Source organism: Chrysemys picta, chromosome 12 (genome assembly GCF_011386835.1).
Source record: "Chrysemys picta bellii isolate R12L10 chromosome 12, ASM1138683v2, whole genome shotgun sequence".
NCBI classification, from domain to species: domain Eukaryota; kingdom Metazoa; phylum Chordata; order Testudines; family Emydidae; genus Chrysemys; species Chrysemys picta.
In genome coordinates this window covers 16,601,896-16,614,873 of record NC_088802.1, presented here as the reverse complement: position 1 = coordinate 16,614,873, position 12,978 = coordinate 16,601,896, and the positions used below count along the sequence as shown (strand labels likewise).

At 52.7% G+C, this 12,978-nt stretch overlaps 1 protein-coding gene across 1 annotated transcript in view; it reads left to right on the top strand.

Moving 5' to 3' along the window:
• Window positions 1-12,270, top strand: part of LOC101940817 (uncharacterized) — a 38,123-nt gene extending 25,853 nt beyond the window's left edge. Inside the window, 5 exon segments of the mRNA XM_065563893.1 lie at window positions 5,645-5,875; window positions 6,300-6,322; window positions 6,422-6,525; window positions 10,155-10,494; window positions 10,496-12,270. Coding sequence (XP_065419965.1) covers window positions 5,645-5,875; window positions 6,300-6,322; window positions 6,422-6,525; window positions 10,155-10,494; window positions 10,496-10,706 — 909 coding nt within the window. The 3' untranslated portion in view covers window positions 10,707-12,270.
• Window positions 12,271-12,978: the final 708 nt, after the last annotated feature.

Below are 12,978 nucleotides of genomic sequence, written 5' to 3'. Positions count from 1 at the left end.
TGAAATGGGGCGATTTTATTAAGGGGACATTCAGAGGTGCACCTTCCTGCTGTGCTGAACAGAAATATTCCCCACTGTTAGCCATGTGGTGGGGGGGAGGGGTGAAGTGATCATCCCAGAGAATTGGGTGTGGGAGGGGAGGGGAGTTAGTTGGGTTTGTGCTGCATGTTAACCCGGAAACCGCAGCCCCTCCTTTTACATTGCAAACCCATTTTAAATGGCCAACCCAATGGGTGCTTGGTATGGGAAATGAGAGCGCTACTGTTTGAAACCATTCCCACATGTTAAGAAGGTTAAAAAAGCCAAAAGACTGTGGCTTACCATGGCTGCCTGCAAGCCGAAATCTGTTGCCTGGAACTGCATGAGTGATCTCTCACACCAAACCGGCAGGTCCTCAATATAAGAGGAAAAGTTTGACCTTGTAACGAAAGCACATGTGCTGTGTAATGTGAACAGCAAAATTTAACGTGAAAGAGTGTACCCATTGTTCTCTAAAATGTGTCTTTTTTAACCACCTCTCCCTTCTCCTCCACCAGCTGCAAATGTTTCTCCTTCACAGAGGCTAGTGAAGATTAGAAGGAGAAAATGGAGGACGCGGGATGATATGTTCACGGAGCTCCAGATGTCCTCCCACGCTGATAGAGCACAGCAGAATGCATGGAGGCAGTCAATGTCAGACTACAGAAAAGCACAGTATGAACGAGAGGAGAGGTGGCGGGCTGAATCGCGGGATGAACAGAGCAAGTGGCGGGATGAAGATGATAGATGGCGTCAGCTTGCAGACAGAAGGCAAGAGTCGATGCTCTGGCTGCTGGAGCATCAAACTGATATGCTCCAGCGTATGGTTGAGCTGCAGGAAAGGCAGCAGGAGCAGAGACCGCCGCTACAGCCCCTGTGTAACCAACAGCCCTCCTCCCCAAGTTCCATAGCCTCCTCACCCAGACGCCCAAGAACACGGTGGGGGGGCCTCCGTCCACCCTGTCACTCCACCCCAGATGATTGCCCGAGCATCAGAAGGCTGGCCTTCAATAAGACTTAAAGTTTTAAAATGCAGTGTGTCCCTTTCCTGCCCTCCTCCCCCACCCATCCCAGGCTACCTTGGCAATTATTCCCCTAGTTGTGTGATGAATTAATAAAGAATGCATGAATGTGAAATAACAATGACTTTATTGCCTCTGCAAGCGGTGCTCAAAGTGGGGAGGGGAGGGTGGGGTGGTTGGTTTACAGGGAAGTAGAGTGAACCGGGAGGGGTGTGGAGGGTTCATCAAGGAGAAACAAACAGAAGTTTCATACCGTAGTCTGGCCAGTCACAAAACTCGTTTTCAAAGCTTCTCTGATGTGCACCGCGCCCTGCTGTGCTCTTCTAACCGCCCTGGTGTCTGGCTGCGCGTAATCAGCGGCCAGGCGAGTTGCCTCAACATCCCACCCCGCCATAAATGTCTCCCCTTTACTCTCACAGATCTTGTGCAGCGCACAGCAAGCAGCAATAACAATGGGGATATTCTTTTTGCTGAGGTCTGAGCGAGTCAGTAAGCTGTGCCAGCGCACCTTTAAACATCCAAATGCACATTCCACCACCATTCGGCACTTGCTCAGCCTATAGTTGAACAGGTCCTGACTACTGTCCAGGCTGCCTGTGTACGGCTTCATGAGCCATGGCATTAAGGGGTAGGCTGGGTCCCCAAGGATCACGATAGGCATTTCAACATCCCCAACGGTTATTTTCTGGTCCGGGAAGAAAGTCCCTTCCTCCAGCTTTCGAAACAGAGCAGAGTGCCTGAAGACGCGAGCATCATGTACCTTTCCTGGCCATCCCACGTTGATGTTGGTGAAACGTCCCTTGTGATCCACCAGGGCTTGCAGCAGCATTGAAAAGTACCCCTTGCGGTTTATGTACTCGGTGGCTTGGTGCTCCGGTGACAAGATAGAGATATGGGTTCTGTCTATGGCCCCACCACAGTTTGGGAATCCCATTGCAGCAAAGCCATCCACTATGGCCTGCACGTTTCCCAGAGTCACTACCTTTGATATCACCAGGTCTTTCATTGCTCTGGCAACTTGGATCACAGCAGCCCCCACAGTAGATTTGCCCACTCCAAATTGATTCCTGACTGACCGGTAGCTGTCTGGCGTTGCAAGCTTCCACAGGGCTATCGCCACTCGCTTCTCAACTGTGAGGGCTGCTCTCATCCTGGTATTCTGGCACTTCAGGGCAGGGGAAAGCAAGTCACAAAGTTCCATGAAAGTGCCCTTATGCATGCGAAAGTTTCGCAGCCACTGGGAATCGTCCCACACCTGCAGCACGATGTGGTCCCACCAGTCTGTGCTTGTTTCCCGGGCCCAGAATCGGCGTTCCATGGCATGAACCTGCCCCAGTGACACCATGATTTGCACATTGCTGGGGCCTGTGCCTTGTGAGAGGTCTATGTCCATGTCAATTTCCTCATCACGCTCGTCGCTGCGCTGCAATCGCCTCCTCGGCTGGTCCTGGCTCTGCATATACTCCAGGACAACGCGCGTGGTGTTCATAGTGCTCATAATTGCTGCGGTGATCTGAGTGGGCTCCATGATCCCAGTGCAAGCTATGGCATCTGGTTTGAAAAAAGGCGCGAAACTAGTATCTGACGGACCAGGGGAGGGAGGGAGGGAGGGGCGAGTGATGACATGGCGTACAGGTACAGGGAATTAAAATCAACAAAGGTGGCTGTGCATCAGGGAGAAACACAAACAACTGTCACACAGAATGCCCCCGTCTCCAAAGATTAAACTCAAAACCCTCGGTTTAGCAGGCCGTTGATTTCACGCAGGGAGGGGGAAGCAAATGAATACAGAAGAAATCTATTTTTTACATCTTAAGCTGGCAGATGACGGTGCAGCATTGACATCTTCTGGGTGCTTAGCAGAAAATACTGGGCGCCATCATCGTCAAGACAGGTCGCTAGGACTGAGCATGTCTGCCTAGGTGCCCATGATTGACAGCCACTGCAGTACAATGACAACGGATACCAGTCATAATATACCATCTTCTTTCAAAAGGCAAGGGGCTGCTGCTGTGTGCAATGCAGCCCCACATCTGCCAGCACCCAGATCACCAATGAAGGCTACCAGTCATGCTGCACCATCTACCACCAAAAGGCAGTCTGCTGCTGCTGTGTAGCAATGCAGTACCACGTCTACCGGCACCCAGATGTCATATGGTGACGGTGAGCTGAGCTGAGCGGGCTCCATGCTTGCCGTGGTATGTTGTCTGCACAGGTAACCCAGGTAAAAAGGTGTGAATCTATTGTCTGCCGTTGCTCTGACAGAGGGGGAGGGGCCTGACGACATGTATCCAGAACCCCCGCGACACTGTTTTTCATCATTCAGGCATTGGGATCTCAACCCAGAATTCCAATGGGCGGCGGAGACTGCGGGAACTGTGGGATAGCTACCCATAGTGCAATGCTCCGGAAGTGGACGCGGTCCGCCGACTAGAGCACTTAGAGCATTTTATGTGGGGACACACACAATCGGCTGTATACAACCGATTTCTATAAAACCGGCTTCTATAAATTCGACCTAATTTCGTAGTGTAGACATACCCTTAGTGAAATCCCTGCAGAGAGCGTGGGGGGTGTGAGGAAGACGCCAGCAGCAGGGATGAGAGGAGAAGTAGGTGTCCCACTATTCAGATAAAAATGGCCATTTACAAGAGCTGAAATGCTCAGAGCTGGGTTCCTCTGGTTCTGCATCTGAAGCCGTATTTAGAGCCCGGCGGAAGTGGCTGATTTCCAGAGGACAGAACCGCAGCAGCTCCCACTGCCCGCACCGGAAGCAGTTGGAGCTCAGTTCCCCAGACAATAGGGATTTAGGTGGATAACAATTAACAGCCAGATTTGAATGTGTCCGGCAAAGTGCCCAGCCGGCGCCATAGAGATGGCTGCCCCTTGGGACAGTCACTGGGGAGGTTCTGAAACCATTGATTATTGCCCCGTGAGAGCGAGTTACGTCCTACATCACCAGAGGTCACGGCCCAATGATCAGTGTCACTCGGCAGAGTAACTGCAGCCCCAGCGACTGTGAGACGAGGCCCAGCAGGGGCTGCCAGTCACCCACTGAGAGGGGCTGTCATGGGCCTGAGCCAGGTGGGGGGTATCCCCATGGGCGGAGCAGGGCCGGGAGGTGACAGGCCCCATGAAGGATGCACTGCCTGTGTCTGATGGGGGGAGATGTTAGGGATACGATAACACTGCGCCACTCGAATTAGCTGTAACTCAACAGCTCTCGGGGGCAGGAGGGGAAGGAGGCTGCAGGCCCATGGCCCTTTGCAGGGTCCAGGCCACATGCATAAAATCTGGGGCAGGTGCCAGCAGGGGCTGCTGAGGGACCTGGGGCTTGTCAGGGCTGTACCCGAGTTATCTGAGTGCCCCGTGGCTGCAGCGCTCCCAGGGACAGGGTGGGGGTGGGGTGGGGGATGGGTCGGTGTCCAAAGCCCATTGGCAGATGGGCCCAGGGGTGCTGGAGGCTGCGCTGGGGGCTCGGGTCAGCCAGGGCAGAGGTAGAAGGGGGAAGTTACAGCACTCAAGCAGCTGCCTCTTCAGACACAGACACCGAGCACAGCCCCTCCCCCACCACACAGGGAGCCGGACAGACAGACGGGTTAGAGCCCTGCACAGGGAAGGGGGTGCGGGGCGGGGTCAGCACAGGGCACAGACTGGTGGGGGGAAGGGCTGGGGCTCACATACTGGGGTTTCAGGGAGGAGGGCTCTGGGGGCAATGGACAGGGGCCGGGGAAGCTGCTGAAGCCCCTGGCCATGTTGGCATCTCAGGGAGAGTGAGAGGGACTTTCCCCAACATCACTGTGGCCCGAGTCACACTGGGGGGCAGGCTCACCCCAGGGTCACCCAGCACCTCTGCGCTGAGCTGCAGGGGATCTAGAGAGGCCAGTGCAGAGCAGCCAGCCCCTCCCCCACCCAGGATCAGCACCGGCTCAGCATCGTTCCCACGGCTCCTTTCAGGGAGCAGGTGGGGACACAGCTGGCATCAGCCAACCCGCTGCTCTGTGAGCCTAGAGGGCTCCCTAAAGGCTGCGATCCCAGGGGCACTGGGCACATGGGCATGGGGCACTCGACCCGTCTGGGTGAGGACAAAGCCAGCCCTGACAATGCCCTGGGCACCCAACACCCATGTGAGCCCCAGGATGGCACCCAAAGGACTATAAGCACCAGCCCAAGGTCCTGAACTTGGCAGCCCTGGGAGCAGGTTGTCAAAGAAGGAGCATCACCCACATCCCGCTGTGCCGGCTCCCCGTGGTGTCTGAGGGCAAAGCACTGGGCACACAAATCCCCCCATGTACGCCCTGTGCAGCCCCCTGTAAATCTCTCCTGTTCCCTTGATTTCTCCCCACTACACTGTGTCCATCCCATGCCACCTGCAATAACATACGGCGTCTTTACAAAGCACCCTAGACAACCCCATTGTGGAACTGGCCATATTAACTCTGAACTAAAACAAACCCTTTATGGTACGTTTCCCAAAGAAGTAAATATCCTGACAAACCTGATACTGATCTAATATACCCTGATTCTTGGTCAGAGGCCCAGTCTGTGTAACTCAACATCCAGCTCACGTTTTCTCTCTGCCTTTCCTATTCTTCTATCTCCAGAGGAAAGTGAGGAATAAGAGAGAGACGATTGCAGGTGAATTTAACAAACTGCACACACTGCTGAGAGAGGAGGAGCAGCTGCTTCTGCAGAGACTGGAGGAGGAGGAGAGGGAGACTCTGCAGAGATTACAGGAAAATGTCACCAAACTCTCCCGGCAAAGCTCCTCTCTGCAGCAGCTGATCACAGAGATCGAGGAGAAGTGTCAGCAACCAGTTGTCGAGCTGCTAAAGGTGAGACGGCATCAAAATTCTCCCCCCATCCAGAATTATACCTCAGATCCCTGGGTCTGGATCCCAACAATTAGAGTAAATGTGTCTGTGGTTCACTGACAAACAGAACATCCAGCTAAGGGCTCCATCAGTTCCAAAATATCGCAGTTCATGTCAGAGGGGAATTCTCCTCATGGAGACCCAGTGAGGCCGTGGAAGATTAAATGGATGATACAAAAATGATACTGAGCTAAACCCATCCCTACACTGACTCCAGAACATTGGACCCAACACAGTCGATAAACACAGATACTGATGGGTTGGGTCCCTAGAGGGGAGAACCCTTTAGCTAAATTCCTGTCTCACCTACATAAATGAAACAAGTGTTAATGCTTTTTATGCACATTGTGTTAATAAAGAACATTGATTCTCTTTTTCCTTTCAGGATGTGAAAAGCACATTGAGCAGGTGTGTTTCCCACTTTCATTGCTCTTATATTCCTGGTGGTGGTTCTGGGATGATGTGTGTACAGAGCAGCTGAGTGATGATGGGACGTTTTCTTCATAGGAGTGAGAATGTGAAACTCCAGGAACCAGAAGCTGTTTCTACTGACCTGAAGAACGTGTATAAAATTTCCCTTGACATAAATGAAGTGTTGAAAAGATTCGGAGGTGAGTGGAGTCTACTGGGACATTCAGCTGTATTGTGCCTGGGGATCTGTACAGAGCCTGGGACCCCAGGACACGCATGCACCCAGCTGACAGGCCTGGAGCTGTGTGATAGCTGGAGGCTGATGCGCTGAGTGCTGGGCAGTTTGCCTGCTACTTACAGCCACCTGCTGGTACTTGCCCAGGTATCTGACCAGGCCCCATCACTCTGACATCCTGATCCCTCCATGGCTGAGTTAATGGGTGTCCCTGAGCCAGGTGCTGTGAGGCCTGGACTGGGCCCATTGTGCTGGGAGCAGCACAGACTGGTCACAGATGACATGTCTGTGCCTCTCTCCTGGGACATGTGAGGGCTGCGTTGTGTGGCCACCGCTCAGCACTGCCCCCGCCCCCATTAGCCAAGGCTGCCGAACTTTCTGAGCTGGAGGAGGGGCTGGTCTGGCTGCTTCAGTGTGACCTGGGCCGTGAGTTACTGGGTAACAAGCTGAATCCTACGGGCCCCTCGTCTGCTCTGAGTGCAGCCCAGTGTGAGGTTGGGTCAGTGGTTTGCTGCTCAGTGAGTGAGACTTACTCATGAGAGAGTGACCCTGTCAGTGTTTGAGCATTGTTACCAGCTTTGCCCGTTACTTTGGGGTACAGTCATTTATTAGGGTTACTCTTCTGGGGGCAGGGGGTTCTGTACTTCTATCAATGTGCTGCTTGTGTCACTTGTGTTCTCATACAGAGCTCTACTTCTCCCTTCTACAAGTCCCCTCCCAATGGAGCTATCCTGCTGGACCTAGGTTCCCCAGGGCTCGGTTCTTCCAGCCCCAGAATCAGATGAACACACAGACATACGCATTACCAGAGCATGTCTGAGAGGACCAGGTTAATCAGCACTGGGATTTGGGCTCCTAAGTTGCTCAGACAGATTTGCAGTGGAGCTGGGTGAAATGTTTTGGACAAATAGTTTATTTGCTGCAAAATTATATTTCGGGTCAACAGAAACTATTCGCGAATCCACGTTGAGTTTGCTGTCGAGTTTCAATTAAGAGAAAAAGGTGCTGCTGCTTCCCCTCTAGCCTTTAGCCCAGCGGCTGGGCCCTCAGCTGGGAGCCCCAGGTTCAATCCCCCCATGTGATGCTATGAGGGCTCAAAGCGCTGGGATCCGAGTGACATCCCCCTGTGTCTAAACACTACTATGGGCACTGGGCCAGAGCGTGGGAGTGAGAATGACTCTGCAGCCCAGTGGGTCGGGCCCCCACCTGGGAGCCCAGAGTCCAGCTCCCCTGCTCCAGTGACCCTGTAATTATTGATCCATAACCCCAGTGATGGGAGGGGTTACGGCCCCTGGCACACCAGTGTCTCAGGCCGTGTCTGCCGGGGTTTCCTTGCACCGATGTAGCTGCACCGGTGCAAAGCCCTAGTGCAGACGCGCTGTGCAGGTGTGAACTGGGACGTGGCACCTGGTGCAGCTTCTCCCAGATGGAGGGGGCAGGAAGTGGGGAAATGCCCCCTCCTCCCTGCCCCAGCCTCATTAGCAACAGCCTATTAGTGTGCATTTATACCCCCCCAGAATCTTCCACTGTAATGCCCCCCAAGTGAGCCCAACCCAGACCACTGCCCCTGTGGGGGTGGGACTGGGCCCGGCGAGGGGAGGGGCTGGCTGTGGGGTTTTCCTGGCTGGAAGGTGGTGCACATGGGGCCCGCCAGCATGGATAGTCCCAGCTGCTCCCCCTGGGGCAGGGCTGCACCCCCAGTGTGTGTGGGAACAGCACCGACCTGTTCTGAGCCAGAAACCAACCACACATGGCCCGAAAGCAACAGAGATTCCCAGGGGCCTGCCTCTCCCTCACCCCCTTCTGGCTCTTGTCCCTCCCTTATCCTTCCCTCACCCCTGTGAGGGACTCTGCATCTATTCTGACCCCTCACCAACATCCCTCCCTCTCTTCTCACTCCCTTTCTGCTCCCTTGGGCCCCTGACCCTCTACTCCCACTTTGCCTCCTTGGCATGTGCCCCTGCCCTCCACCCATCTCTGCCCCGCTGGAACTCACCCGTCCCTTCTCCCCCTGCCCTACTAGTACCTTCCCCTCTCCCCCAAACATCCTCTGCATCTTGGAGCCCACCCATCACTTCACACCCCCGCTATGTCCTGGCATCCACCTCTCCCCTTTCCCTCCTCTGTGCCATGTCTCCCACCCCTCCCCTCACCCCCATCTGCTTCCCTGGTGCCTACCACTGCCATCACCCCCCCCTCTGATGGCCACCCCACCCCTCACCCTCCTCTGCTGTCCTGGCTTTTGCCCTTCTTACTCCCCTCAGCCCTCCTGGCACCTGCCCCTCTCCCCACCCTCTCTGACCCCTGACACCCACCCCTTCCCTCACCCGCCTGTGCTCACCCTTCCTCTAGCCCCACTCTGACCCCCTGGCACCTGCCCTTCCCCTTACCCCTGCACCCTTCTGCTGCCTACCCCTTTCTTCCCTCCCCCTGCCCCCCAACACCTGACACTCCCCTTGTCCCCTTCCTTCCTGTTGCCCACCCCCTCACCACCCTCTGCCCCACTGACCCCACTCTCCTCTCACCCCTCTGCCACCATCACCCATGACACCTTCTCTTTATGTCTCACCCCTGCCTCTCCCCTCCCCCTCTGGCTCCGTAACAACTGCACCCCTCACCACCCCTCCAGTCCCCTGGTGCCAGCTCCTCCTCTGCCCCAAGTCCCAGCTCTACCCTTGCCCCATCTGCCTCCCTGATGCCTGCTGTTTCCTTTGCCCCCTCTGCCTGCCTGGTGCAAGTCCCTTCCCTCATCCCCCTTTGGGACCCCTGGTCTCAGCCCTTCCCCTCACCTCAGGAATGCCCCACCCCTCACCTCTCCTTCTCCTAACCTCTAGGTCCCACCCCTCCCTTCATCTTCCCTCTGCCACCCTGGTGCCCACATTTACCTTCACACCCCTTTGCCCCCCTAGGTCCTGCCCTTCTGCACACCCCTCTCTCTGCCCCCCTTCTGCTCACCTGCTCCTTCAACCCCCATTCTGCCCCTTTGGCACCAGTGCCTGCCCATTTGCTTCCCCCCCATGGCTCCACCTGCCCCACTCCTCATCATCTCACCCCCTGGCAGCTCACCCTCCCCTTGATTTCCCCTGCCCCATTGGAGCTCCCCATTCCCTCACACCCCTCTGCCCCCTGGTGCCTGCCCCATCCCTTGCTTAATTGTGCCCCCTGGGGTCCGTCCTCTTCTTCTGCCCTGATGCCCATCTGTCCCCTCAGTCCCTGCAGCCCCCTGGAACCTGCCCCTCCATTCACCCCCCTCTGCCCTCCTGGTGCCCGTCCCTTCCCTTGTCCCCCCATTGCCCTTGTGCCCGCCCCTCCCCTATGTCCCTCCCTCCACCCCCTCTGCTCCTCTCACCTCCCCCTCCCCTTTCCTCTCCCAGCATTTACTTGTCCCCTCCCCCGGCTCCAGTGACAGCTTCTCACCCCTCCCCCCCTCCTCCTGCCCTTTCCCCTCATTGTCTCCTCACAGGCAGATGGGCCCTGACTCCCCTCAGGCAACAACCCCCCCCCACGGCAATTAACGGGGGTGCAGGTTAATTTCCCTTTGATCCCAGTGACCAGCCCCTGCCCCCGGCCCTGACTCTGTGACTCTCTCCCCAGTGGACGTGACTCTGGATCCAGACACGGCAAATCCCAAACTCGTCCTGTCTGAGGTTCGGAAACGTGTGAGACACAGAGACAAACGCCAGGATCTGCCCAACAACCCTGAGAGATTTGATTATTGTGTCTTTGTCCTGGGCGCTGAGGGGTTCGCGGGTGGGAGGTGTTACTGGGAGGTGGAGGTGGGAGACAAGACAAGATGGACTCTGGGGGTTTGTAGGGAATCTGTGAGCAGAAAGGGGCAGGTCACATTCACACCTGAGAATGGATACTGGGTCGTGTGGCTGAGGGATGGGGAATACGAGGCCATCACCTCCCCCTCGACCCCCCTCCCCGTGGGCCAGCTGGCTGGGGATTTTCCTGGACTATGAGGTGGGCGAGGTCTCGTTTTACAATGTGACTGACAGGTCCCATCTCTTCACTTTCACTGACACCTTCTCCGGGACGCTCCACCCTTATTTCAGTCCCTGTCTCAACGCTGGGGGTACAAACGCGGCTCCCCTGATAATCTGCCCGGTCCCAGCTCAGGCCGGAGGGAATCTCTGTCCCTGACAGTGACCCCGCGACACAGACTGTCCCCTCCCAGCGCTGCTGCTCTTCCCGCCCCCAGTGGTGGGCGCCAGTTACTGCAGCAACTGGAGTTTTTGTGCTGACCAGACGCTGCCAGTTTCCCTTTTCAACTGGCGGTTCCTGTTGGAAACTGGACACCTGGGAACCCCCCAGCCCTCACCTTTCCCCATCCCCTGCCCAGGGGTAGCAGATGGGGGTGAATGGGGGACATTTACCCCTGTCAGAATTTTCTACCCCTGTGAAATCTCAATATAAAATATGAAAGAAAAAAGATGATTCTAATTTAGAAAATACAAGAATATTTTAATTTACATTTCAACAGTATTTCAAAAACAAGCATCTAAATATATTTGTAGAAATGGAATTATTTACATTTTTTAAATTTTTCCCTCAAATCTATAGTGAAGTTTAACTTCTCTAAACAACGTCATTTGTATTTCAATTGTGGAATTTCAAGAAATCCAAAATATTTATCTTAACACAATAAACTACTAAATTTTCAGACTGGGTTGTTCAGTTACAATGTACGTGTGTCATAAACATCACAACTACACACATGTGCAGCTGCTCTCTGTTCTCTCTCCCTCTCTTTTTATTGTCTTGACTGGTTCTCTCTGGAAGGCAGGGCACATACACCCACCTCCTGCACTTCACCTGTAACAATTAATAGTTGAAAAAATGAATTAATTAAGCAATATATTTAAATTAACTCACACAAGATTATATAATAATCTTTGAACTTCTGTCAGCATTAATTCATGAGATTTTTAACTTTCTATCTACATATAATTGGTAATCAAGATATGACCCTTCCTTTCTTTTTCTCACATCAATTAACAAAACACGGTCCCCAACCTCAAATGCTATCTTCCTAAAGATAGAAATCTCTTCTACAATCTCCCTTTTTTAGTTTATTTTTCTTTAGAAATATTATTTGCAGGCAATGTACTGTCAGTGTCCACTGTTGATTGCAATGTACTGCCGGGCTCTTCATGTTCTTGGTTATAAGGACACAACAAATGTAGTTTGATAAAGAAAAGAGAAGGGGTTGTATTCCTTTACTGAATCATCACAAATTAACTTAATTGTATTAAAGATGCTGGCACTTAATGACACATAACATGAAATTTGGTGAAATTTTATTGGGAAACCTTTATTCTCGGCCATAAATCAGTCGAAAGGGTGATATTTTTGTTGTCATTTGAGGTTTAGAGTACAAAGAAAATAAAGTTGCTACTGGAAATTCATCACAATTCCTCTGGTTTCTGTCCACCACCTTCTGGAATTCTCTGTAAAAATAGTGACTGATTGGTCTAATTCCTTGAAATAAGTGATTGAGTCTAATTTCTTGAAGAGCTAGCTGAACAGAGTATGAGGGGAGGCACATTGCATGGCATTGCTAAGACTACTTTTTGTTTTAAACGTAATGTGGTATGAACATTTTCAATGTAATAATTCATTTTTGAAAATGTATTCACAATTTGCCATTCATGACAGTGTGCCCTAAACTTACCTTGATTATTTGAAAATAAATACCCAAAAATTATCTTCTGATGGATTCATTTATGCTTTTTATCCTGTCTGCTGGTGTCTAGGTGGCATGGGCTGCTGAAGCTATGAGTTCTTCCTAGTTTTTAACACAGGGAAATTTTAATCTAAAAATAGATAATTTCCCCCTAAAATTCCCTTCAAAAATATCTGCGTTCCTATCCCTATTGCTCACTGAATTATGTGTAATTACCGTGCTTTCTTATCCAATCTTATTGTGTTATTACATGGGGAAATATGTTGGCAAATAGTAAAAACCATGTTGTATATTAACCTATCTGACAGGACATAAAAATGTGTGATCACTCACCATTTACAGCATGAAGTGTCATGAAGAGATTGCAGGCAATGTTCATTTTTAAATTTCTAACTATGAATGGGCTCCCCCATCAGTTCCTGCAACCCCTGGCTGGCAGACCTCTGTGTGAATTAACCAACATGCAGTGTGCCAGGGAACCTCCACCAAGTGTCTTTATTACTTTTTATGGTGCATCACAACAGAGCAGCAGTTACAAGGAGCCCCCTTCCTGCTCCCCGGTTCAGACTTTTATACTGCTGCTTTCTTCTCAGCGCTGAGCTAGTGACCAAATCAGGCTCCCTACAGGTGCAAGTGATCCTCTCTGCCCTTTCAAATCCAAACTACTCTAACTGCACCCGATGCCCTGGGTGTTCTCAGTGACCAGGGTTCTGGCTTCCAAAGGGCTCC